General features: G+C 40.6%; 1 protein-coding gene across 1 annotated transcript; it reads left to right on the top strand.

The window, feature by feature from the left end:
• Positions 1 to 10,376: 10,376 nt before the first annotated feature.
• LOC104930243 (ral guanine nucleotide dissociation stimulator-like 1) lies at positions 10,377 to 25,710 on the top strand. The gene is made up of 17 exons (XM_010744979.3): positions 10,377 to 10,760; positions 13,305 to 13,591; positions 14,464 to 14,508; positions 14,626 to 14,825; positions 14,945 to 15,102; positions 15,196 to 15,432; positions 15,600 to 15,703; positions 16,050 to 16,134; positions 17,597 to 17,668; positions 18,242 to 18,328; positions 19,423 to 19,455; positions 19,717 to 19,838; positions 22,649 to 22,738; positions 22,925 to 23,054; positions 23,391 to 23,717; positions 23,811 to 23,925; positions 24,020 to 25,710. The coding sequence occupies exons 1-17, from the start codon at positions 10,737 to 10,739 to the stop codon at positions 24,157 to 24,159; spliced, it is 2,256 nt and encodes a 751-aa protein (XP_010743281.2). The 5' UTR covers positions 10,377 to 10,736; the 3' UTR covers positions 24,160 to 25,710.
• Positions 25,711 to 26,737: the final 1,027 nt, after the last annotated feature.

Genomic DNA, 26,737 nt, shown 5'->3' with positions numbered 1-26,737 from the left:
CCGGTCTGTGCATCCACGTTCCCCTGTCGTTTCACGTGTGTTCTTGTGCTTGTCGCTGTCTGTTTCTGCAGTCTCAACTCTCACGACGTCTATGCTACCGGGACCCGCCGTCGTCTCCTCCCTGCCTGCCTGACTGCCTCCCTGAGGACTGTCGAACCCGAACCCAGCAGGCTTAGACGTGGGAGGCGACCTCCGCGTGCGTGGTAGGCAAGGAGTGGAGAGGAGGTGGGTGTCCGCACTGTGTGCTTGTGTCTGTGTTTGTTGGTGTTTGTGTGGTTGAGGGGGTGTCCTAGCACACTGTGTCCAGTGACTGTCTGAAAGGTGAATAGTTTGGGGAGCACACTACACACCTATGTCTGTCTCTGCCAGAGTAACATAGAGGAGAGACCCACTTTGGATACCTGTGCTGTCAATAGGACAAACTAGACCGGGTCACAGAGGTGACGATTCCATTTTTAAAATACAGTGTTCAAGCATCCCCAAAGGGACTCCTTAACAATACAATTAGAATGGAAATACAAATCACGTGTAAAGTACACTTGCCTGTCCCAAAAAGTCCCACCTTGATAGCTTCTGCAATGTCACAACCTTTATTTTTGTCCAGATTGCTGTCATTCTCGCCAATATCTTAATTGATGATGATGAGTCGCACCACTGCTGTGCGAACGTCCTTATCCAGCACATCTCAACGATTCCAGTGACTCTGTGTGGGCCAGTGCATCTCTCGAGAAAAGGGCATCTCATACCTCCTCCGAAGTCCATCACATTTAACAATGTGAGCCTGCATTAATAATGGCACTGTCATCGTTGGAATGATGTCCCCTTAGCCATCAGGGGCAAAAACTACCTGGTCCCACCAGTAATATATCGGGTGGTGCAGCTGACCCCTCATTCTTTGGGGACGCCTTAACAGTTGGCTTGAAGCCTAGAACACATTCCAGACACTGCCTAGCATTGCGACCCCCAGGTCATGAAAGCCTGGGGAGGTTGTGCCCCTGAGCCGTGACCACGACTAATGGTAACGGTGGGCACCTAGGCACTGATGGGAACGGCAAGTACGATGGGTAAATACCGCCATCTCCTCTTCTAACATGATGTATGCCCAAGATGATGTTTCACCCACTATTTAATAAATGCAACAGGACAGTTCTTAATCCGGTTTGAGTAGTTTCAGCGAACTCCTTAGTTGTTTTCTCTTGTCTTGATGCAGGGCCAATCATTTGACCCCTCTGAAACTGATTAACCTCCTCTCCACGACCACCAGGATATGTCTTCAGATATGTGTTATAGAAAGGAAAGCTACTCACATAGCATCAGTAGGGTTAAATAACTTGCTGCCAGCTGACACATTACTAACCACCTCAGTAATTATCCGATGGAAAGCTCTTACTGATTGTGCTTTGTTAAATCCAGATGGTGACTTTTTTTTGGACAGGCATTGTATTTAAGAGGTATTAAACAGGGCTAGTCTTCTCATCTTCAAAAAAAAAAAAAAGCTAATGCTTTCAGTGTAGAAGAGCAGCATGTTAGTGGGGGCATGTTTGGGAAAAAAGTGCCTGTTGAATGCCCCTGTGGTAGATGAAACATGATGAAGTGCCCTGTAAGGTGCCCCTGCAGTGGAGAAAACACGATACAGTCCATAAAGGCTGCAGTGAAAAAAAGACCACAGTGCATTATCCTGTCTCTGGTTCATATTTCCTGTCTGCTATTGTCACAATTACACACACACACACACACACAACACACACACCACACACACACACACACACACACACCACACTTGCCCAAGAAAAACAGTTTATACTCTAGCCTCTACATGCCTCTAAATGGCTGAATAGTTCAGCTAATAGTTCCCTGTGTTTCTATTACAGATGTGTAGAACTGTGTAGAAGAAACCAGTGTGTAGGAATTTATGGCATCTTAGTGGTGTGTCCTTGACTCCGCCCCCCCCCCCCCCATTTCAAAAAACACAAAGCATTTTTACTTTGTCGTTCTGGGCTCTCTGTACAAACATGGCAGACTCTGTGGAAGGGAACCCGCTCCATCTATAGATAGAAAGTCTCATTCTAAGGTAACAAAAACACAACAGTTCTTATTTTCAGGTGATTATACACCAATGAAAACAGAGCCGTCTAAATCTGACATACTGGACCTTTAAACCTGAGCACAGAAACTGAACTTTCTTTCTGCTGGAAATTGGAACTGTAGCAACTCAAATCTTCATAATTAAACACAATTATCAATGTTATTTATTTAAAATAAGTTTGTAACACTATTTAAGTTTGCTTCAAAGTTAATTACACCCATATAATAATATAATAAGAATATTGATTCATCAATATATCATTAAACACTGACAATGTTGATGCTTTAGGTCATATTTGTTTTAGATACTTCTGTATTTAAACATTTGTATAGTTTTAGTTCTGAATGCTGGACTTTTCTTGTAATGGGAGTATTTGTACTGTGCTGTACTCCAATACAATATCCAAATATTCTTCTAGTTCTGCACAGACACATGTTTCCTGCCTGAAGTCCATTCTTAGTATGTGTGAACTGAAGTTTTCATAGAGCATGAAATGGCTTCCAGACTAGCTGTCCCAACACATACAAGTGAAGCAAGAACAACACGTTTGAGTGAAGGGGAGTTTAAACTTGTTTTCCACCTTGTGTTGACTGGCCCAAGAGAAGTGCCTTCACTGCTCACTTGAAGCTGTTTAAGGTGAAGTCATCAGCTCAAGGGCTACAGTTTGGGTTGGTTACAGGCCTTCTTAAAATACAAGAACACAACCCAACACATTTATGAAGGTTTAGAGTAGCTAAATGGATCATATGACTGTCACCCTCCAGTGATCTATAACACGATAAGAGGACAGCAGTGCGCAAGAGAGATCATGGGATAGCAGATGTCTGTCTCTTACCATTGCATGCATAGTTCAAATTTAAAGGACGGTAAGTAAAGTTTGCTTTTAACAGATAATTCTGCTGATTTTGGATTTGATTATATATATATTAATAAAGACAACAAAAAGCACAGAGTGTGAGAGAGTGGCCTAAATGTATATTGCCTTTGTAATCCTCGTGCTTCGAGGGATTTTAAAAAATGCAAAACATTTTAAACACAAAGCCTCTGTCACAAACTGGAGGTGTATGTGTTTATCAGGCGGGGAAGGACTAATAAAGGGCAGTCTATTTGCATTATGGGAAATGTAGGATCCAGTGTTTATGGCACTTGAGCCATACTGGGGACTAAAAGTCAGTTTTAAACCATTGTTTTGTTAACTGTTCTCTCACAGTACTCCAACATTATTATTATTTTTTTTATCATGTTTGTATTGTTTTTTTGTTATTTAATGTATGCACTACGCTGTGTATTGTTTCATTGATTTCTGTTTATTTTACCATGTTTAAGCTCTTTGTTTTTGTCCTCATTATAAACTTCAGAGCCAAGTGAATGAGGGAAATGACGCGTTTTATGAGGGGAAATGATGTTTTATTCCTTATGAATAAAATAAAAAAAGGCATTACTATGGATAAATGGAGTTTATACTGCTACTGTCATGTGATTGTCCTGCATGCATTGTCTCACACTTCTTGTGCTCTTTGCTTTATATCTCAATTTATTTTTGCTCTCCAAACTATGAAAATCAAACAAATCAAACAATCAAATAAATTTTATTTGTATAGCCCAAAGTCACAAAGTACATTTGCCTCAGAGGGCTTTACAATCTGCACAGGAAGTGACACCCTCTGTCCATAGACCCTCGGTTCGAGTGAATCTATCAGACCCTGAACCAGAACAAGTGAGTGAGTGTGTGCAGTTTGTGTGTTTAGGTTTCAGGCTAAAGCTTCATAATCCGACCTCCATGATGCTGCCTTTTCCAAGAAAGACAAGCTGTCTGTTCATTCCTGAGTGTGGCATTTTGCTCTGCGTCATCCTGCAGCCCTGATGTGTAGTTCCTCCTCCGACCAAATGTAACACACAACAAACACATCACATGTTTCTTTTATTTAGTCAATGCAAGAATTCCTCGACAGTGCACTAGTGGCACGAGCCACTAACAGAGTTGTGCGAAAAACTAACGTCAAACTATTAATTCTTGGGTTAGGTTACACCACAGGGGTCATCTTCAAATCTGTTGTTTACACAGTATCCCTGACACAAGGCACCTCATGTTTTTCTATCGTGAAGAATTTTGGCACTGATTTAGTCTCCATTGTTACACCTCTGTACTGAGCCTTCTGACGCTTTAGTGTGGTGGTTTTTCCCCTGAGTGTCAGCCATTGTTAGTGATAGCGTCACATATTAGCCCATTTTAACACAAATTGACACCAACAGTACAGGCCCCTCCACACCTGTTATTAACATGCCATCTCTTTTAATACTGTATAAGATCTGATAGATATTGCTCATTGATTCTATTAACTATTATGAACTATTAATTTAAGTTGATCCAGTTTTTTTTCTGTGAGGTTTCAGCATATCAGTTTTGTTGAAGGACACTTCGTACATCAATGAAAAGATGAAGCGGAGTCTATGATAATGCTAGCAGCTCTGTGAGGCTGTACTTAGCAGCATAGCTGTGCTTTGAGCTGAATGTGAATGGTGCAAAATGCTAACATTAGCAATGCTGTTGATGTTTACCATGTTCACCATCAGTTTAGCAGTTTAGTGTGTTAATATTGCACTAAAGTACAGCTGAGGCGGTAGCAGGGAATGCCATTAGATTTAGTCAGTCCACCAAAACACTGGACTATTTTGAAGATAAAAAAAAAAGCATTAAGATTCCTCCTGTGGGAAACATACAACAACAACCATATCAAATTTCATCCTACAAAAATTGAAATGCTAAAAACACATCACTGGGAAATCGGGGGGGTCACCAAAGTAGGATTCATCCCCTGGAGACAATGAATAGGAAATGTATTCAGTTTCAATTCAATTCTATGCACCAAATCATCAATCAAAACTATCTCATGACTCTTTCCATACAGAGCAGGTCTAAACCGTACTCTTTTTAATATTATTTACAGACACTCAACAATTCCCACAATGAACAAGCACTTGGTGAAAGAGGCAAGAAAAAACTTCCTTTAACAAGCAGAAACCTTGAGTAGAACCCGGATCAGTGGATGGACATCTGCTGTGACCAGTGAGGTTTAGAGACAGAAAGAGATGCACAGCCAGCAAATATATAATAATAATAAATATAATAATAATAATAATAAAATAATAATTAATAATATAATAAAAATGATAAAATGATAACTATAATAAAAATACTAATGCAGTACGGTCCGACCCAGCCGACTTTCTTTATGTTGAATATGTATGATCGTTATGACTCCTATTAGTCATGTTTACATTAACATATATAGTTGTTGTTGTCATTATTATCATTGCTGCTGTGCATCTCTTTCTGTCTCTAAACCTCACTGGTCACAGCAGATGTCCATCCACTGATCCGGGTTCTACTCAAGGTTTCTGCTTGTTAAAGGAAGTTTTTTCTTGCCTCTTTCACCAAGTGCTTGTTCATGGTGGGAATTGTTGAGTGTCTGTAAATAATATTAAAAAGAGTATGGTTTAGACCTGCTCTGTATGGAAAGAGTCATGAGATAAGTTTTGATGATTTGGTGCAATAGAATTGAATTGAAACTGAATTACATTTTCCTATTCATGGTCTCCAGGGGATGAATCCTACTTTGGTGACCCCCCGATTTCCCAGTGATGTTGTTTTTTAGCATTTCAAGTTATTGTAAGGATGAAATTTGATATGGTTGTTGTTGTATGTTTCCCACAGGAGGAATCTTAATAGCTTTTTTTTTTTATCTCAACTAGTCCAGTGTTTTGGTGACTGACTAAATCTAATGACATTCCTGCTACAGCCTCAGCTGTACTTTAGTGCAATATTAACACACTAACATGCTAAACTAAGATGGTGAACATGGTAAACATCAGCAGCATTGCTAATGTTAGCATTTTGCACCATTCACATTCAGCTCAAAGCACAGCTATGCTGCTAAGTACAGCCTCACAGAGCTGCTAGCATTATCATAGACTCCGCTTCATCTTGTTCATGTGATGACGAAGTGTCCTTCAACAAAACTGATAATGCTGAACCTCACAGAAAAAAAACTGGATCAACTTTAAATATAATAGTTTCATAATAGTTAATAGAATCAATGAGCAATATCTATCAGATCTTATACAGTATATTAAAAGAGATGGCATGTTAATAACAGGTGTAGGAGGGGCCTGTACTGTATGGTGTCATATTTGTGTTAAAATGGGCTAATATGTGACGCTATCACTAACAATGGCTGACACTCAGGGGAAAAACCACACCTAAAGCGTCAGAAGGCTCAGTACAGAGGTGTAACAATGGAGACTAAATCAGTGCCAAAATTCTTCACGATAGAAAACATGAAGATGCCTTGTGTCAGGGATACTGTGTAAACAACAGATTTGAAGATGACCCCTGTGGTGTAACATAACCCAAGATTTAATAGTTTGACGTTAGTTATTCGCACAACTTCTGTTAGTGGCTCAGTGCCACTAGTGCACTGGTCGAGAGAATTCTTGCATTGACTAAATAAAAGAAACATGTGATGTGTTTGTTGTGTGTTACATTTGGATCGGAGGAGGAAACTACACATCAGGGCTGCAGGATGACGCAGAGCAAAATGCCACACTCAGGAATGAACAGACAGCTTGTCTTTCTTGGAAAAGGCAGCATCATGGAGGTCGGATTATGAAGCTTTAGCCTGAAACCTAAACACACAAACATGCACACACTCACTCACTTGTTCTGGTTCAGGGTCTGATAAGATTCACTCGAACCGAGGGTCTATGGACAGAGGGTGTCACTTCCTGTGCAGATTGTAAAGCCCTCTGAGGCAAATGTACTTTGTGACTTTGGGCTATACAAATAAAATTTATTTGATTTGATTTGATTTGATTTGATTTTCATAGTTTGGAGAGCAAAAATAAATTGAGACTATAAGCAAAGAGCACCAAGAAGTAGTTGAGACAATGCATGCAGCAGACAGTCACACTGACAGTAGCAGTATCAAACTCCATTTAATCCATAGTAATGCCAATTTTTTTATATTTTATTCATAAAGGATAAAACATCATTTCCCCTCATAAAACGTCACTTTCCCTCATTCACTTGGCTCTGAAGTTATAATGAGGACAAAAACAAATGAGCTTAAACATGGTAAAATAAACAGAAATCATGAAACAATACACAGCGTAGTGACACTACATTAAATACAAAAAACAATACAAACATGATAAAAAAAATAATAATAATGTTGGAGTACTTGTGAGAGACAAGTTAACAAAACAATGGTTTAAAACTGACTTTTAGTCCCCAGTATGGCTCAAGTGCCATAAACACTGGATCCTACATTTCCCATAATGCAAATAGACTGCCCTTTATTAGTCCTTCCCCGCCTGATAAACATATACACCTCCAGTTTGTGACAGAGGCTTTGTGTTAAAATGTTTTGCATTTTTTAAAACTCCCTCAGAGGCACGGATTACAAAGGCAATATACATTTTAGGCCACTCTCTCACACTCTGTGCTTTTTGTTGTCTTTATTAATATATATATAATCAAATCCAAAATATCCAGAATTATCTGTTAAAAGCAAACTTTACTTACCGTCCTTTAAATTTGAACTATGCATGCAATGTGTAAGAGACAGACATCTGCTATTCCCATGATCTCTCTTGCGCACTGCTGTCCTCTTATCAGTGTTATAGATCACTGGAGGTGACAGTCATATGATCCATTTAGCTACTCTAAACCTTCATAAATGTGTCTGGGTTTGTGTTCTTGTATTTTAAGAAGGCCTGTAACCAACCCAAACATGTAGCCCTTGAGCTGATGACTTCACCTTAAACAGCTTCAAGTGAGCAGTGAAGGACACTTCCTCTGGGCCAGTCAACAACAAGGTGGAAAACAAGTTTAAACTCCCCTTCACTCAAACGTGTTGTTCTTGCTTCACTTGTATGTGTTGGGACAGCTAGTCTGGAAGCCATTTCATGCTCTATGAAAACTTCAGTTCACACATACTAAGAATGGACTTCAGGCAGGAAACATGTGTCTGTGCAGAACTAGAAGAAGTATTTGGATATTGTATTGGAGTACAGCACAGTACAAATACTCCATTACAAGTAAAAGTCCAGCATTCAGAACTAATACTATACAAATGTTAAAATACAGAAGTATCTAAAACAAAATTGACCTAAAGCATCAACATTGTCAGTGTTATAATGATATATTGATGAATCAATATTCTTATTATATTATATATTGGTGTAATTAACTTTGAAGCAAACTTAAATAGTGTTACAAACTTATTTTAAATAAATAACATTGATAATGTGTTTAATTATGAAGATTTAGAGTTGCTACAGTTCCAATTTCCAGCAGAAAGAAAAGTTCAGTTCTGTGACTCAGGTTTAAAGGTCCAGTATGTCAGATTTAGACGGCTCTGTTTTCATTGGTGTATAATCACCTGAAAATAAGAACTGTTGTGTTTTTGTTACCTTAGAATGAGACTTTCTATCTATAGATGGAGCGGGTTCCCTTCCACAGAGTCTGCCATGTTTGTACAGGAGCCCAGAACAGACAAAGTAAAAATGGCTTTTGTGTTTTTTGAAATGGGGGGCGGGGGGCGAGTCAAGGACAACACCACTAGATGCCATAAATTCCTACACACTGGTTCTTCTACACAGTTCTACACATCTGTAATAGAAACACAGGGAACTATTAGCTGAACTATTCAGCCATTTAGAGGCATGTAGAGGCTAGAGTATAAACTGTTGTTCTTGTGTTCAAGTGTGTGTGTGTGTGTGTGTGTGTGTGTGTGTGTGTGTGTGTAATTGTGACAATAGCAGACAGAGAAATATGAACCAGAGGACAGGATAATGCACTGTGGTCTTGTTTTCACTGCAGCCTTTATGGCACTGTATCGTGTTTTCTCCACTGCAGGGGCACCTTACAGGGCACTTCATCATGTTTCATCTACCACAGGGGCATTCAACAGGCACTTTTTTCCCCAAACATGCCCCCACTAACATTGCCTCTCTACACTGAAGCGCATTAGCTTTTTTTTTTTTTTTGAAGATGAGAAGACTAGCCCTGTTTAATACCTCTTAAATACAATGCCTGTCCAAAAAAAAGTCACCATCTGGATTTAACAAAGCAAATCAGTAAGAGCTTTCCATCGGATAATTACTGAGGTGGTTAATGTGTCAGCTGGCAGCAAGTTATTTAACCCTATCTGATGCTGTGAGTAGCTTCTCCTTTCTTAAACAGCCATATCTGAAGACATATCCTGTGGTCGTGGAGAGGAGGTTAATCAGTTTCAGAGGGGTCAAATGATTGGCCTGCATCAAGCAAAGAAAACAACTAAGGAGTTCGCTGAAACTACTCAAACCGGATTAAGAACTGTCCTGTGCATTATTAAAATAGTGGTGAAACATCATCTTGGGCACATCAGGGTTAGAAGAGAGGCGGATGAAGTGATGCACCCATCATGCCTAGTGCCCACCGTACAAGCCTGTGGGGGCAGTTTCATGACCTGGGGTCGCTGCAGTAGGGCAGGTCTAGGTTCAGCAACGTTACGTCCCCAAAGAATGAGGTCAGCTGACCACCCGAATATACTGGATGACCAGGAGTTTTTCTCCCCTGATGGCAGGGACATATTCCAAGATGACAGTGCCAGTATTAATCAGGCTCACATTGTAAATGTGTGCTTCAGGGAGTATGAGATGCCCTTTTCTCAAATGCACTGGCCACCACAGAGTCACTGAGAATCTTTGAGATGTGCTGGAGAAGACTTTGCACAGTGGTGCGACTCATCATCATCAATATAAGATATTGGCGAGAAATGAACGCAACTCTGGACAAAAATAAATGTTGTGACATTGCAGAAGCTTATCAAGTGTGCGACTTTTTGGGACAGGCAGTGTACTTACAATGATTTGTATTTCCATCTAATTGTATTGTTAAGAGTCTTTGGGGATGCTGAACACTGTATTTTAAAATGGAATCGTCACCTCTGTGACCTGTGCTAGTTTTGTCCATATTGACAGCACAGATATCAAAGTGGTGTCTCTCCTCTCATGTTACTCTGAGCAGAGACAGACATGAGGTGTGTAGTGTGTCTCCCAAACTATTCACCTTTCAGACAGTCACTGACACAGTGTGCTGACACCCCCTAACCACACAAACACCAACAAACACAGACACACGCACACAGGCGGACACACCTCCTCTCACTCCTCCTACACGCACGGCGGAGGTCGCCTCCCACTATAAAGCCCGCTGGGTTCGGGTCGGACAGTCCTCAGACGGCAGTCAGGAGCAGGGAGGAGACTGACGGCGGGTCCCGGTGGATAGACGTCGGAGGAGTTGAGACAGACAGACAGACAGACAGACAGACAGACAGACAGACAGACAGACAGACAGACCGTCACATGGAAGCAGACCTCCACATTTCTATACATGCGTAAAATGTAGCGAACACTTTCAAGTCAAAGCCGTCTTTGTAGCTGTAATACAAACGCGTTAATGTAGTCCAAAAGAAGAGAATTAAAAAGCCGTTTATTAAATGAAGATGCAGCCTTAAACTGTCTATCTGTCTCTGAAGGTGGAAGTTCATTTTCAGTCCAACAGTTTCTGTCAAGATGGAAAACACTCCTTAGGTGACCGGACGAGATGGGAAAATGGGAGTTAACAATGGTAAGAAATGTTTGATATGATCCAAAAATCAAGTCAGCTCATTTTTTCTGATGTCATTTATCTGAATAGATCCAGTTAGAGTCCAATGTCACAGATGTACAGAAGTACATTCTGTCCTCATCAGTATGTGGACAGATCCCTGCAGGATCTGCAGGTCTAGTTTGGTTCTTTAAATGTAAATGTAAATCACATTTACCCCACATGATAGTTAGTTAGTGTACCTTAAAGGAGTCTGCAGTCCACAGACTGGTCTGGGCTCAGTTTGTATTGACATTACAGCTAAGCTTTTCTGAAGGAATAAAATACCTGAAAATGCTGGAAAAGGTTCTATTAGAAAGACTTCATGTTGTTCTGAAGGCATTTGCTGACTCCTCCATCCATCTGAATGAAAAACATATTCCATCTTCTTAGTGATATTTGTGATCTGGGTTTGCTGGAAGGAACTGATTTTTAAATGTTTGATTTTGGTTCAGGGTGTACAGATGAATCATGGACTGTACTCTGTCTGTTTGGGTCAGAAATCTTTTTCATCAAACAGCAGACAGAATATTTGACAGCAGTCAACCTCTTTCATCTGAGACTCAAATGTAATCCTGAAGATGCAATAGATCAAGTCCACCCCTGTCATATTTCATATCAAATGCTGTGAAGATCTGTTACCTCTGTGGCTAGAAGATAATATGACTGCTCCTGATTTTCGATGTGGCTGTTAGCAGAGCTTAGTACCACCGTCGCTGACACTGAACAGTGGGACACAATGCACAGTTAACCATCTGTGTCGCTGACAAACACTCCTAGTTTCTGTCAGAGACAAAGGCTTTGTGTGATACTTGTTAGCAATGGCAAACACAAGCAGCTCGCCATTTGTCTTTTATGTAAAGACATGTAAATGTTCATTTACATAAGATGATGCAGGCAGATAATTACATTGAAATTCCTATACGAGCACAGGCATGACACACAGTAATGCTTGCTGTGTGTCATGCTGTACCTAACAGGATTCTGACATGAAGCTATAAGATGCAAATGTACAGAGCAATTAAGATCATCAACTCATTCCACACATGACTGTCAGCTTTCTTTCAGTGCAGAGCCTCTGTAAGCATTTCCATTTTATCCAGATGGATCAGACAGCAGTCATGGAAGACATGTTATTGAGCCTGGCTCTTATGATGTAACACACCAGACATTTAAAGGAGCACTCCACCGAGTGAATGCATGAAGTTTGGTTCACTTTGATATGGGGAGTGCTACTCAACAAAGGGGGCCAAGGATGTGTGCTTTTATCAGGCAGGGGGGCGTGTGATGAAAGATACTGTTAAAGTTGCATTGTGGGAAGTGTAGGAGTGAGCAGATCTGGAGCTTCACTCATAGTAAAAACAAAGACAAGATATCTCAGCCTGTGATACTGAATCACCAAAGTGTTCCTCTACTAGAGGGAAAAGAGGTCTTTAGGTGTGAACACATCTTGTTGCAACCATTGTAGATGTGTGTGTGTGTGTGTGTGTGTGTGTGTGTGTGTGTGTGCTTTGGATTAGATTTTAATTATGAAATCTGCAAAGACAAATGTGGAAACAAATTTCAGAGAGAGTCCACTTCAGATTTGTTCTCATGATTTTTGAGCAGCGACCTCATAATGAAGCTGGTGTTCAGTAAAAAAAAACACATTGTTTAGTGGCTCTTTTTTAAAATTATGCACAGCAGCTGTTGCTCGTACTTCAGATATTCTGAAAGCCTGAATGAGACCCTCAGTATTCACAGTGAATAAAGCCTGTTCTCCTGTTGTAGTGCTGTTGAGTGTTCTGGAGGAGAATGGCTCCAACATTGATCTCTGAGATCAAACGAGGTCTGACCTCTCGTCTAAAGGTGTCATGAAAAAAACAGTATGTCTGAACAAAAGCTCCACACTTAGTGCTGAACACACAGTCCTCCATGGCTTGGTTTTTTTTATACTGGTCCTCAGAGGATGAGTGACAGTGATCGAAACTGTGAGCTCTCTGACATTTACGCAGTGTTTGTGCTTTGATGTCCTAACCTTTTGATAATCCGTATTTATCCATAAACATTCACGTGAGCCTATAAAATTCTGAGAATTCTCAGGCTGCTGTCTAGCTGGGAAATCGTAGAATTTGAAGACTAAGCACGGGCTGCCGCCCGCATGTACGGTGGATGGACAGCTGATAATTACACACTAACCTGTTTGTGCAGTTGCTGTAGACGTGGAATTATGGTTATGAGTATCGGCAAATAATCTGCTGTTGTTGTGGTTCATATGGGATCTGTGAGTCTGGGTGATGGTGTGTCACTTGTTTGTGTGTGTGTAGACTCACCTGGCTGTTTGACCATAGAAGCTCGCTGCTATTTTTACCTGCTCACTGCCCAGCCTGACCCTAATGTTGTGACCAACAACATAACTAGATATATATTTGTGTATCTGACCCGTACCTGCATATTTGTAAGGCACGAGCAGGACATTGGATGGTAACCACTCCCTTAACGTGGGTGTAAATCTATAACATTATTTCCTATCTCTCCGATCCTCAGAACCCAGTGCAGGAATGGGGTGAGGAGTGTGAGGACGGTGCAGTTTATGGGATCACTCTACGCCGGGAGCCCGTCCCCTCCTCCAATCCCACTGAGACGAACCCATGCTGTGCGTTCGTCCAGTACCGGACCTGCAAGGTGCGCCGCCTGAAGGCTGCTACCCTCAACCTGCTTGTGAATCACCTCCTTGACCCCTGCTGCCAGGAGCAGGACTATGGCAGGATCCTCCTCTCCACGTACAGAACCTTCATGGGTACCTCAGAGCTCATAGAGATGCTCTTCCAGAGGTACAGTCACTGTTTATTGTGCCACTGTGCACCTGGTGTGATGAATAAAATGATACCCCTCATGTCTGTCCAGTAAATATGAAGTTATGGCCAGCAGCCAGTTAGCTTAGCTTAGCACAAACACTGAAAAGAGGTAGAATCAGCTAGCCTGACTCGATCTCATGGTGCTTGGCAACACCTGTAAAGCTCACTAATACATTATATCTCATTTTTCATCCATACAATGTGAGAATAAAAGGCTTACCCTTGTTTTCTTGTCTTTATACTATACTAAGCTAAGCTAACAAGGCAGATGAATGTGCTTTTTGGTTTTACTGTGTGTGCATCTGTGTACGTACTAAACAAACAAGAAACATTTGGATTGATTAGCTGCAGATTTTATATTTTATATTTAGCATACAGACATGAGAGTGGTATCTTCTTTAGATGCATGTATTTCCCAAAATGTTGATTTATTCAATTAATGGTTAGCTGAATGACACACTGCAGTTTCCCCTCATTCACATTCAAATCCACATTCACATGTCCATTCACACACACACCGCCTCAGTTTCTCTCCAGTTTGGGTTTCTGTCCCACAGACGGAAAACAGCTTGAGTAGTTGCACATGCAAAGTCACCGTGTTGCGTCAGGATCTTTATATACATTGTTTCCCTGACAAAGCAACCATCTCTTGCCAGCTTTGATGTAATAATAAGTACCTAGCAGGTGCTCATTATCTTGAGGCTTTCAACAACAACAATTATGCACAGAGTGGTTTTAGACTGTGGTTGGCATGAATCGAGGTCAGGTTTAGGATAGGAATAAATAATAATTAAAAATATACAAAAAAAAAAACCCAGCCTGAAGAGTCTGTTTTTATTTCACCGTAGAGACAATGCTGTTGCAGATCTGGACAACAGTGAATGCTACACGAGGTAGGTGGATACATTTACAGTTCGTTGTGCTTGAACCCTTTTTACCTTTATTCTAGTCTGTCACTCTGTGTCTTTTTAAATAGTTAAAGTATAACAGTTCTTTCACTGCCTCCTCAGCCCTCTGTTGGCCTTTGTCCAGACATGGTTGGATGAATACAGCGAGGACTTTAGAGATCCTCCCCTGCACACGGCACTCAGGCTGCTGTTGGATCACCTGAGGATCAGCTCTGCAGTTCACGACAACATGCGCAGCCAGCCCAACTTCTGCTCATTGGCTGCGCAGACTGAGGCGCTGCTCAAGAGCTTCCAGAAAGAAGGTGACCCTTCCCCACATAACATGACAGAAAGTCGCAAGACCACACTGTCAACAAAGTGAAATCTCCCCCAAAAAGCCACGCTCACTTTTTCTTGATTCTTACTGTGTGTGTTTCCTCAGGAGCTGAGACAAATGTCAGTCCTGCCCAGGCAGATATGGAGCAGGCCGAGGAGGGTTCTGGTGATGAGGATTCAGGATGGGAAAACTCTCTGGATCAAAGTGGCATCATGGATTTCTCGGCTGCTGCCATCGCTGAACAGCTCACCCGAATGGACTCTGTACGTGAAACATGTTTTCTCTCCACACTGAGACATTTCTATTGTCTTACATTGCTGATTAAACGCTGATGATTGGTTTTCATGGCGTTTCAGGCTCTGTTTGTCAACGTGGTGCCTTACCAGTGTCTGGGCTGTGTGTGGTCACAAAGAGACAAGAAGGAAAACATGTCTCCAACCATCCGTGCCACCATTGCTCAGTTTAACGCCATTACCAACCAGGTCATCATGTCCCTGCTCTGCCAGCCAACAGACCCCATTTCCTTCCAACGGCCTCCCACAACACCAGCTCAAAGGGCCCGCATCATAGAGAAGTGGATCAGAGTAGCACAGGTCAGTCAAAAAATGGCAGTTCATGTCAGTGTATTATAAAAACACTTCATGAGAGCTTCATTAATCTTTCGTATAAGGAGTAACATCATCAGCATAAGGGATTGGGAGTGGAAATATTTCATCTGAAATAAAGTGAATCCTCTGAATTCAAATTGTTTCATCTGCAGGACTGTCGTCGGCTGAAGAACTTCTCCTCTCTCAGGGCCATCCTGTCGGCCCTTCAGTCTAATGCAGTGTACAGGCTGAGAAAGACCTGGGCTGCTGTTAGCAGGTAGGCTTGGGTTACAGCCAAGGGACATAACTTTTGTCCTCTGGTTATGTTTATATTGTCTTCTACATAATTGTCCTATAATGAGGACACTGAACCCTCATCATGTGCAATTCTATGTCGGTGACAGAGCAAGTCATCAAATGTCTCACTTTTGGATGACCTATATTCATTGTCAGGTCATGGACACTGCAGTAAGCAGTTATAATGTCGAGGATAACTCTTTAACTGTTCTCTTTATAAACAGCTGCTCACAGAAAGGCAAATGCAACATTTGAACACTATTGTATATAGTAGTTAATAGACATGTCTTTATATTGACTGCATATTGTCTCTTGTCTTTCTGCAGGGATAGCATGGCCATGTTTGACAACCTCTGGGAAACCTTCCCTGATGAGAACTGTGTTCTGACCAACAGGGAGCTCCTGGTGGAGGTGAGAAGATTTCCTACTTTACATTGTTAACCTGTAAAGATCTATCTGTCACTGGAACCTACACCCTGTTATAGGTGGGTCAAAAAATAACATATATTATAATACAAATTTTTATAAAATAATTTATATTCCACAGAAGTACATTTCATGTTATCATTTTCAGCTTTGTTAGCTATAAAGTCATTTATTGTAGATAATCTTTCTCCCTGTTATGCTACTTAGCTACTAAGCAAGCTAAGCTAACATGGTTATGCACGTTGGCAACATTTCATCTACATGTACAGTGGGTTAATGTTAGTTAACAAGCTATAAAGTAGAGTAATTGGGTTATGCCATTAGTAGTTATTACATAATAATTTGTCATATAATTGTAATCAGTGTGTAAATCTCATGGACAACAGCCTCAGTTAAGTGATATCAGTCTTTATGTGAGGTCAAAATATAGATAATACAATACAATCTACATTCATACATACTAGTAAAATAGTCTCATTTTGTTAGGTGAGTGGTGGTGCAGATGATAGATGAGATGTGCTACACGGTGAATATTGTTTATGGCTGACAAAAGTTCCATAGGAAATGTAGTTTTTGACCTACTTCTACATCTAAGGGTTAATGTTTACCACTGCAGCTGTTCCATACATTCAGTCACTGCAGTCCATTAGAGATGGAGGGAGGACCTTCAGGGATCTGAACTGTAGGAGAACACGGGACAAAGAAAGTTTCACATGTTGAAAACATGTTTGGAAACGATTGTCCCCCTCAGCACTCTTTGTCCCTTAATCATTAAAAAGATGAATATTTTCGTTAATATTTACAGAAATGTTTAACAGAGTGTTAATGTGAAACTAGTGTCCTCGAGCACATTATGTTCCTTTTTTCCTTTGTAGTCGTCTCCTTTAGGCAATTGCGTCAAAGGAGGCTTGTGTCTAGTTACAGTGAAAAGACTCTAATGTCAAGAGATCACAGATCAGCACACAACAACCAGCAACTTGAACTTGTGTTTTTTTTGCTTCACAATAACATTCAGTGGGAAGTCATTTGAAATGTCTCACTTTTGTTCTCCTCTTTTTCACTCTGACCGTGTTCAGGCACGGCCTTTTTACTGAGAGAGCTTTTGACTGTGTAAACACACTCGCTCATACATTTACATGGAGTCTAATCCCTGTCATTTGGCCTGATATTGCAGACAAAAACAAAAGGGCTTCGAAGTGGCCTTTCACAAGATAATTATTAAACAGGATATCCAAGTTAATGTGTAATAAATTCAGTATGGAAGAATTTACTTCATAAGCCAGATTACAGTGTGCTTACAGCCTTCTCGTTTTTGCTTGTGTGTATTTATGCACACGGACAAACATGCATGCAAAGTAAATGTTTTTAATCACTTAGTCTCCGTAATGTGCCGATGTATGTCTATAACCGCCATCTGAATATAGCTCTGTATGACCTACTTTGACAGGACGGAGGGCAGGCGACAGTGGATAACATTTCTCCAAAGATATCCAAGCGGTGTCCGATCTCCAGACAGATGGTGAGTCAGACCTCAGGAGGAAAAAAAGATTGAGATGTTTTGAAGACGTGAGATAAAGCCCAGCGTTGTATATCACTGAGGTCTGCTTCAGCCTGTGTCACAGTAGGAATGTTGCCAAATGTGATCGTTTTTCATGTGATATTGTCTTGGATTCACGTTGCCTGAGGCCGGGTTTAGTTTCAAAAAGACGCATGCAAAATCTCATAGAACTCTAAAAGCCACAAGAGAGCTGATTTCTCTCAGTGTGGGTGGAGGAGGATCTCTGTCATGGCAGTGACTCAAACCTATCTTTAGCTGTGGTTGGTGAGTTTCAAATGGCCTCAGATCACCAGGATTATAGGACAGTAATAATAGACCAGGCCGGGGTCTTTTATGAGTCATATGCACATTCTCTTGGGCCGTAACATGAACCCACAGTGCTGCTAACGGCCTTGTGTGAAATGTCGTCCGATATCAACCCATTCAATGAAAAAAAACAACACCAGCTGTATTCAAAAGACACAAATAGGCAGATACAGTGACACGAGGACCTGCTGCTGTAACCCTGCTGTCATGTCACCTGTCTCTCTGCAGAGTACCTCCAGTGGAGTGGTTCCTTACCTGGGCACCTATCTGACCGTCCTCACCATGCTGGACACTGCTCTGCCAGACACCGTGGAGGTACATGTTTGACAGCCAATCATAAAGTATATGCTGTTCAGCAAAATATCTCATGATGTGGGTCATGAACGAGAACTTTGAACTTTCATCCTTCTGCTGCACATTTTAAAGGCACTCTGTACTCTATGAAATTCTGTCAATAGTTAATTTTTAGATTCATATTTTGCAAACAAAACGTGATCGTTTTTTTAAAAGTCATGCCATGATAAAGATACTCTAATGTAACATTAACGTTCCCAGACAGGGCTCATTCTGACTAACAAGCTTTAACTTTTGTTACTTCAAATAGATTTTTTCTGTAATTCTCTGACAGAAATCTGATTTAGTTGATTTTAGTTGTTTAATTCAGTCATCATTGATTAGTTACTGGCTCATTTAGTTGTGTATGATAGCAAACAAACCAAATTTTTCATTCAGCTAGAGAAAAAACTTCATAAGATGTTTTATTTCAATTAGATTTAGCCAAGGCCAACTGTGGCTTTACCGGTCTGCTTGACTGTCTCCACAAAAAAATCTACAAATCCAAATTCATCTCAGTTTGGTAGAAATTATATTTTTCATAAATCAAATGTATGTTTAAGGTATCGAGTCTTTAGTAATCATCTGTAACTGGATATTATATGATCATGTACAAATGTGTGTTTAAAGAAGGTCCATTCTTGACCTTGAGAATAGTTTAAGTCCCTCACTGTAGATTCTCCCAGAGCTTTCAGTCACATCTCATGGCCTTTGAGTTTCCTCACTTGTCAATAATAAATAAGTACTTCATTCAAGTCTGGAAATAAAGACGCAATATTTCTGCCCATGTAAAATATGGAGACATATTCATGATTGTGAACTGTGTTATGTTGTCAGTGATTCGTCTCCTTATATCCCGGTTATGGATGATTCACAGGCAGTATTACCGATTTAATACATGTTTTAATGGTTTGTATCTATGTTTATAACTCCATTACAATGTGCTATAGATCATTCATCTTTTTTATATGCTATTTATGGATGTCAGAATAAAGTGCTACTGCAGTGTTTCTGTTCATTTCTTGATGATCTATGTAATAAATAAGTAAGTGTACTAAGAGTCTGTTTTTTGACAGGGTGGGCTCATAAACTTTGAGAAGAGGAGGAGGGTGAGTTGTTCCTCTTTGTTTTCACAGAAAATACAAAGCTGTCCTCAAAACTTTCTGTTAGCACAGTGCAGGCCTGTGTGTTATTGGGTGTGTACAGTGTATTTGCATTGTCAAAGTAAACTGACCGGGACTGACATGCTGAAGGCTGGAAGACATTTGCTTACAGTGACATATCTCTAAAGAGACATGGACTGTTGCAGGACATCATCCTGCAGTCTCTGTCACTATTCACCCACTGACATGTCTCTCTCTCCCTGACAGGAGTTTGAGGTTCTGTCACAGATCCGTGTGCTGCAGGCCTCCTGTTCCCAGTACAACCTGCCCCATCATCCCAGAATCTCTGCATGGCTGCAGGGACACAAGCTGCTCACTGACCAAAAGAGGTGAGCCAAAGAAAGTGTTTTATTTACCCCTTTACATAACACCTTGTGTCACAAAGCCAGCTGGGAGCTCCATAAAAGTTTAGTTACATAATCTGAAATATGAGTTGTAAAAATTCTTCTTCTGTTGTTAAAGAGTTCATGCTCCGTGTGGACAAATAAAGGTGTGTTGCTCGCATAATTTTCCACTGAAACATGATGTTAGGTGCTGTATGCACACATCAAAAACAACATATTGTATTCATAGATCATAATGTCATACTGAGTGTAAATCTGTCACTGTTGGAGCCTTTTAAATTGATAATAATATTGATATGAAGAAAAAATGACAAGCTAAGAAAAAACACACAAACAAGGACATACAATATAATATATACACTTAAATATACACTTGTATGCACCCTGTACATGCCCTTGCACCTGTACAGAAGAGGAAAAAGAAGAAAGAAAAACAAAAATACAGTAAATGGCATTAACATGATCCACAAAGGCTCAGAGACAGAGGAACATTCACTGTGCATCACCTGTTTAAAAGGCTCTTCTAAAATAACAGTATGCTTGTATTTCTTGGTAAAATGTCTTCTAGTGATTAGTACTCTGCAGTTTTTACAGATCTGATTGAACATCGGGCATGCCATTTCATACACAGATGCACGGGTTCAAGTCAAATTCTATGAATCTAATGAACCAGAAACTTCACAGCACATTGCATCACCAAAACAGATACACAAATGTTCCTTCCTTTACATTTAGGACAGTTGGATTATTATTTTTATCTTGAGAAGTTTTCTGCATCTTTATAATAGTCAAATAGAATTTATGGATCTACTTAAAAACAGCTGCCTTGATTTTGATACTTGTAAATAACTGTATTTCAGAAATGTTAATCCAGGTATTTTTATCTAAAACTAAAAAACTAAGATAAAAAAAAGTAGATTTGAGACAAACTTTTCTCTTAAGTGCTGCAATCATGTGCCTCTTCACTTTTCACAGTTCTTGTGTGTTTTGAACACAAACGATGAGAATGTCACCTCGTTAGACAGCCACGCTCACATGAAACGAGCTACGAGGAACTGCTGGCAGCTACAGCATGAGCTGTGAGCGTGTTTAAGACTTGATCATGTGAGGTGACAATGGCAACCGCTAAAGAGGTTAGCATAGATGCTGCTAGCATCAGTTACATAACTGGGGAGTAATTTTTCACTGAAGGAAGAAGCAAACATCGACAATGAAAACATGTTTTCACTGTCCTCTCAGCTGACTGTGGGAGGAGTTTGATTATGTAATGTGGTTCATTGACCTGATTGGTCGAGGTCTGGAAATGGATGGCTCATCCAGTCATCTGCCATGATTTTTTGGCAAGTGCGTGCCCATTTACAAACAGTGTCAATGACTTTTCAGATGGTTCAGTGTAACAAACCATCTTGCAGTCAGGTGAGGCTCACCTGTATGTGACCTCATGCGCCTTCCAAAATGTCAGTGCTTATGCAACATCTTTCCTTTGGTGTTGACACTGATCCAGAGTCTTTATGCTCACATCTGTTCTGCTCTTGGCTCTCAGCTACATGAGAGTTCTCTCTGGTTCTGGTTCTGGTTCTGGTTCAGTGTGGTCACTTTCCTCATTAGGAGTCAACATAAAGGTCTCAGACTCCAGCTTCAGTTCGAGCTGCTCTCACTGATTGCTGCTTTCTGATTAGTGGAGGGTTCCTCCTGTTCCTCTTTTATCTGTGGAGGTTCTGGGTCCTCTTGGTCCAGACTTGAGTTCCTCTCTTGGTTACAGTGAGAATCTCCTCCTCCTCATTGACATGTTACTATGGAACTCTTGATGGTGAAGAAAAACATGCAGACATGAGAGAAAATTTGTACCAGCATATATTGATAGCATATAATTCATATAATGAATTATCAATATGCTCAACCCATTAGTATGGCATGTTATAAAAATATATCACAAAGTCATCAGACTTTACATCATTCTATTCAGTTAGCCTTCTGAAACAAAACAAAATAAAAAAAATATGATTACTATAAACATGCACAATGCTGTGTATGTATCCAAAATGAAACTTAACAAGATATTTGAATCAGTTTCCTCTGTGTTTGTACTGCAGAAGGGACATTATCACACTGATATAATCATTCAGCTCAGCCAGGTTGTACCTTTTTTATTTCAGTTTGAGTAATAATAATACGACTTTTACTGCATTAGTATTGTCATGGCAGGTCTCCATCTGTTAACAAATATATCTTATCTTATATATCTCTATATACATTTAAGAGCTGCAATCAGTCACCTTTTTCCTCTTCCAATTATGTCATTTGGTATTAGTCCCAGCATTACCATGTTAGGATCTTTTATAAATTTCTTCTGAAATACTTTTCCAAGTGCCTCAAAAACCTAAAAAAAAAATCAGTTTAGGGCATGTTCAAAGTATCCAAGTAACCAATTTGTGTCCCACATCTTCTCCAGCATTATTCATATGGGACCCAGTGATCATGGGTCCCATATGATCACTGGTGTCCTAAAGAATCTTATTATTACCTTCCACCTGAATTCCCACCATGTATTAGAGTTAGTTACTTGACGTGGTACCATGGCACATTTTGGCTGCTCTGACAGTACATGGGCCCTCTCTGTCCATCAGAATCAGACTCTTGTGTTCAGAGCTGATTTATTAAAATTAACTTTCTATTGCTGGAATGGAACTGATTTGTTTTAACATTTCACAAAACTATTCAGATAAAGTGGAAACTGTCTGTTTTAGGATTAGTGTTTTTTTTGTTTCTTTTACTCATTTCTGTTTTTGTTGCAGTTATGAACTGTCGAGGCAGCTGGAGCCTCCGGAGGACCTGTGCTCGCCAACTCCCTGGAGCCACCGCACACTAACCAAGAAACTTTCCTCGTGAGTATCACGCTGTTGGTGTTGTTTGAATATTCAAACATACACAGTACATATACATTTTACTGTGCACACAGACCTCCACATAAAACACTTAAAGACTGGATATGGCAGTGGGACAAACAGCATTTGCTGACCCAGTTTCTGCCACAACATAAATGGAATCTATGTTTGTTTTTTTGTCCTCAGTCTCCTGACAGTGAGCGATGTATCTAAAAAACTCCCAGCTGACCAGATCAGCGTTACATCTTCTGGATCCAGTGGATCTGAGATGGAGGATCTCTCCTCCCCAAACACAGCCTGTTCCATCAGACTGCAGGTGAACAAGCTGTTTGTGTGTTTGTGTGTGTTTCTGCCTCCTTGTCTCTTGTTTTCTGTCTGTCCTTTGTCCTCAGTCATGTTAACAGTGATGTCTTTGTTGGAAGCTTTGTCACACCGTGCCTTTGTCTCAGGCCTCTGTTTGTGAAGTGTAAATAGTGGATGTTGTGCTGAGCACAATCGCCCTGTTTTAAGAAGTCAAACAACCCCCCCCCGAGCATTTCTAATAAGAGCTCAAATACACTGAATGAAACTCGCATAATCTCCTTCACAAAGATCCTCGAAACTAACCCTCAATCAGCGGAGTTTCATCAGTATCCTCTCTTCTCCTCTGCAGTCCTTTCACAGCTCCTGCAACAATGTGTCCGATGCCTTCTCTTCCTCCTCGTCCTCATCATCCTCATCCTCACCCTGCTCCTCCGCGGCCTCTTCTCCAGACTCCTTGACTCCTTCCAGCTCCTCCTCTGACTGCCAGACGGACCCCTGTCCTCCAGCCACGTCCTGCAGCGGTGCTCGGCCAAAGCCCGCCGTGTCCTCCCACCACAAGCGCTCCGTGTCCATGACCTCCCTCCCGGTGTATAACCGACAGGTGGCCGACTCCTGCATAGTGAGGGTGAGCGTGGATCTGGGCCGCAACAACGGCAACATGTACAAAAGCATCCTGGTGAGTTTATCTGTGTTGCAGTTGGAAGCAAAAACTTCCGCTGTCATTAAAAGTGTGTTCTAATAATAGTGTTTATGTTTCTTTCTTTCACAGCTGACCAGTCAGGACAAAACTGCACAGGTGATCCAAAGAGCTCTGGAGAAGCATCACCTCGAGCACATGAACTGGAGGGACTTCACCCTGACACAGGTCATCTCCCAGGGAAGAGGTGAGGACAGAGTGTGACTGCTGCTATCGAAAGAAAAAGAGAAAGAAAACACACACACCTTTCTGACACTTTGTTTTTCTCTTTCTGTTTTCAGAGCTGCTCATACCCGACAAAGCAAATGTCTTCTACGCTATGTCCACAACGGCAAACTTTGACTTTGTTTTGCGCCAATTCTCCAAAGGCCAGAAGAAACCACTGACCGCCACGTCTAGTCTGGGACGATACACAAAGTAGCAGCTTGCCTACAAACTCTGCACCTGGATGATGAAGTTTGTCTGATTGTTTTTAAAGAAATATGTTGGTTCATCTTTCTTTTCTTTTTTTTTTTTACCAAAGAGGTAACACGTGCCAACATCAGCCACCTATTTATATGTGAACATTGAGAAATGACTGGCCATTTCCCAATGCAGCTGGGTGCCATTAATAACCTGTGTGTTAAAAAGGGAATGGAGGTCAGCCGCTGTGTGAAGGTAATGAACTCTTGGGACCTCGCCGGCAGGTTGTGTTTCTGTGCCAGCTCCATCTGTGGAGTGGGTGTGGACGTTCTCATCAGGGCTCACAGTGGTCCTGGTGGAGTTTCAGCCCGGCTCCTCCGGCATTGCTGTGATTTTCATCACGTGCGACCAGCTGCACTGACTGGAAGGATGGCATTCCAGAGCCAAGGTAACCATGGCAGCAACTGCAGAGACTTTGATGGACAGGATGGGATGTTCGCGCACAAATGGATATCTAGATGACACGACGATAAGGGTGAACTGTTGTTGTCGTGCTCTGTTAGAGTGAAGGTTTTTTTTAATTATGTTTTCTATTTATTGTCACTTTGTGGTTCACTTTGATCCCACTGTCGATTGCTACTTCATTTGATTAACACTTCATCACGACTAACCAGGTGGCTTTAAGTTTAAGTTGATAAAAAGTTTATTTTTAAACTGCTTTGATCCAGTCAAGTTGTAACTTTAGAGATGTCTTATTTTCTGATGAATGGCGAGAATATTTCAAATGTTGAAAATTGATGAAATTATTTTTTTTAACTAATTGTATTTAACAAATTGACTCTTCCTGAGCACCGCCCCTTTTTGCTCGGGTTCTCCAATCACAGTCGAGCAGGCCTCAGTTGACTTTCTAATTTCCTGTATGTAGATATGCTACATGCTAGGCTCATGTGTCATGTGCTAGTTGGCTTATGAGTATAGGAAAGTTGAAAAAAAATTCATAAAAAATTGGAATTGGAAAATTGATGAGGCTCGCTCAACTCTTATTGGAGCACAGACCAAAAAGGGGCGGTGCTTAGGAAGGGCAAACGAAGTTCAGACTTGTGAAGCCTGGATGTAACTGCTGCATAAATGGCTTGATTTTGAAGCCTAACGAGGAACTGTAGATGTGATCATTTCAATGACGTCCACTCAGATAATAATCATATTTCCTCTGAGTTTAAAGCTCCAGGAAGTTTTACATAATAAGAGTTACATAATGAACAGACACACTTGGTAAAGGGCTGTTGAGAGAATAGAACAGACGTCTCATTGACCTCTTCTACCTACACTATCCCGACGGATGTGGGGTGTTGAAACAAACTCTTTCTCAAAAACTTCCTCCTCACACTCTCAGCTGAGACCTGAATAGACTTTTGGCTTTTAAAAACTGCTTTTTGTTCACGCTTGTGGTTGATGAAGACAAATGTCACAGCTGTAAAACAAAGAGAAATAAACAGTTTTAAAAAGAAATCCAGAATATGGATATTTCCACACTGTAATGACAACTTCTAATAAACACTTTATCAGCCCAGTTTGTCTGACTGCTTTCTGCTGTTAAGCCTAATGCCATGAGTCATGAAGACAGTGTTTCCTTTATCATCATTATTAAGTTACTTACAAAGAATACAATTTAAATCAGTGTTTGTGTTGACTCATTGTCACATATGGACTTTTTAATTTATTCTAACAGCCCTGAAATACCCTGACAAAAAATCAATCAATAATAATAATGATCAATAATGTCATAGAGAAGTATGTGGTGCGCTGTTTGAAAAAAATGTCTTTTTTCTTTTTTGAACCTCAAATGTAACCCTTCATATGCCATTACCAAAGCTATATTCCAATAAGACTGAAATAAAATATATATATATAAAAAAGAAAACAAGAATCTTCCGAGAGGCTGAGTCTATTTATAGAGTGAAACTGTAAACCTGTAGTGTGTCTGCTTCTATTTACTAAACACGCTTCAATATCCTCAACACATGTCCCAGACAGCAGAGCTCTGCATTCAAAAGTCTAAATCATGTCACCAACTTCAGCCAAACACTCTCCAACATGAGTCCTGGGGTCACAAAGGTCTTTCATATTATCCACATTAGTGATACAAGCCGATTCAAAGAGCCTTTAAAGTGAACGGTAGGAGCCGGCTCCTGTCTGTGAGACGTTTTTCTACAGGCATTCCATGCATGCATGAATGTCCAAGCTGTCCTTTTTTATTTCATTGCTATGCTTAAGTGTTTAATGGGTGTTTCTATCTGTTTTTTAGCAGAGTGGTTCTACAGAAAGGTCAGTGCATTGATTGGGTGGTTTCAGAGAGTTACAAGGGTTTGTAAATGCAATGAAAACAATTGTAATTTGTACTTTTGAATATGTCAGTACAAAGAATGTATTGAATAGTTTAAGTGATATATGTGAACACATATAAATCATAAGTCAAAACAGCACTAAACAAAATGAAGATCCGGCTCTTCTTGGTGAGCTGAGCTCACTTCTCATCACTAAATATTCATTCAACAGTGAAGAATGCTTCAAGACCATCACACTTGAAAATAATATTA

Source organism: Larimichthys crocea, chromosome XII (genome assembly GCF_000972845.2).
Source record: "Larimichthys crocea isolate SSNF chromosome XII, L_crocea_2.0, whole genome shotgun sequence".
Taxonomy (NCBI): domain Eukaryota; kingdom Metazoa; phylum Chordata; class Actinopteri; family Sciaenidae; genus Larimichthys; species Larimichthys crocea.
This window is presented reverse-complemented; position numbering and strand designations above follow the sequence as displayed.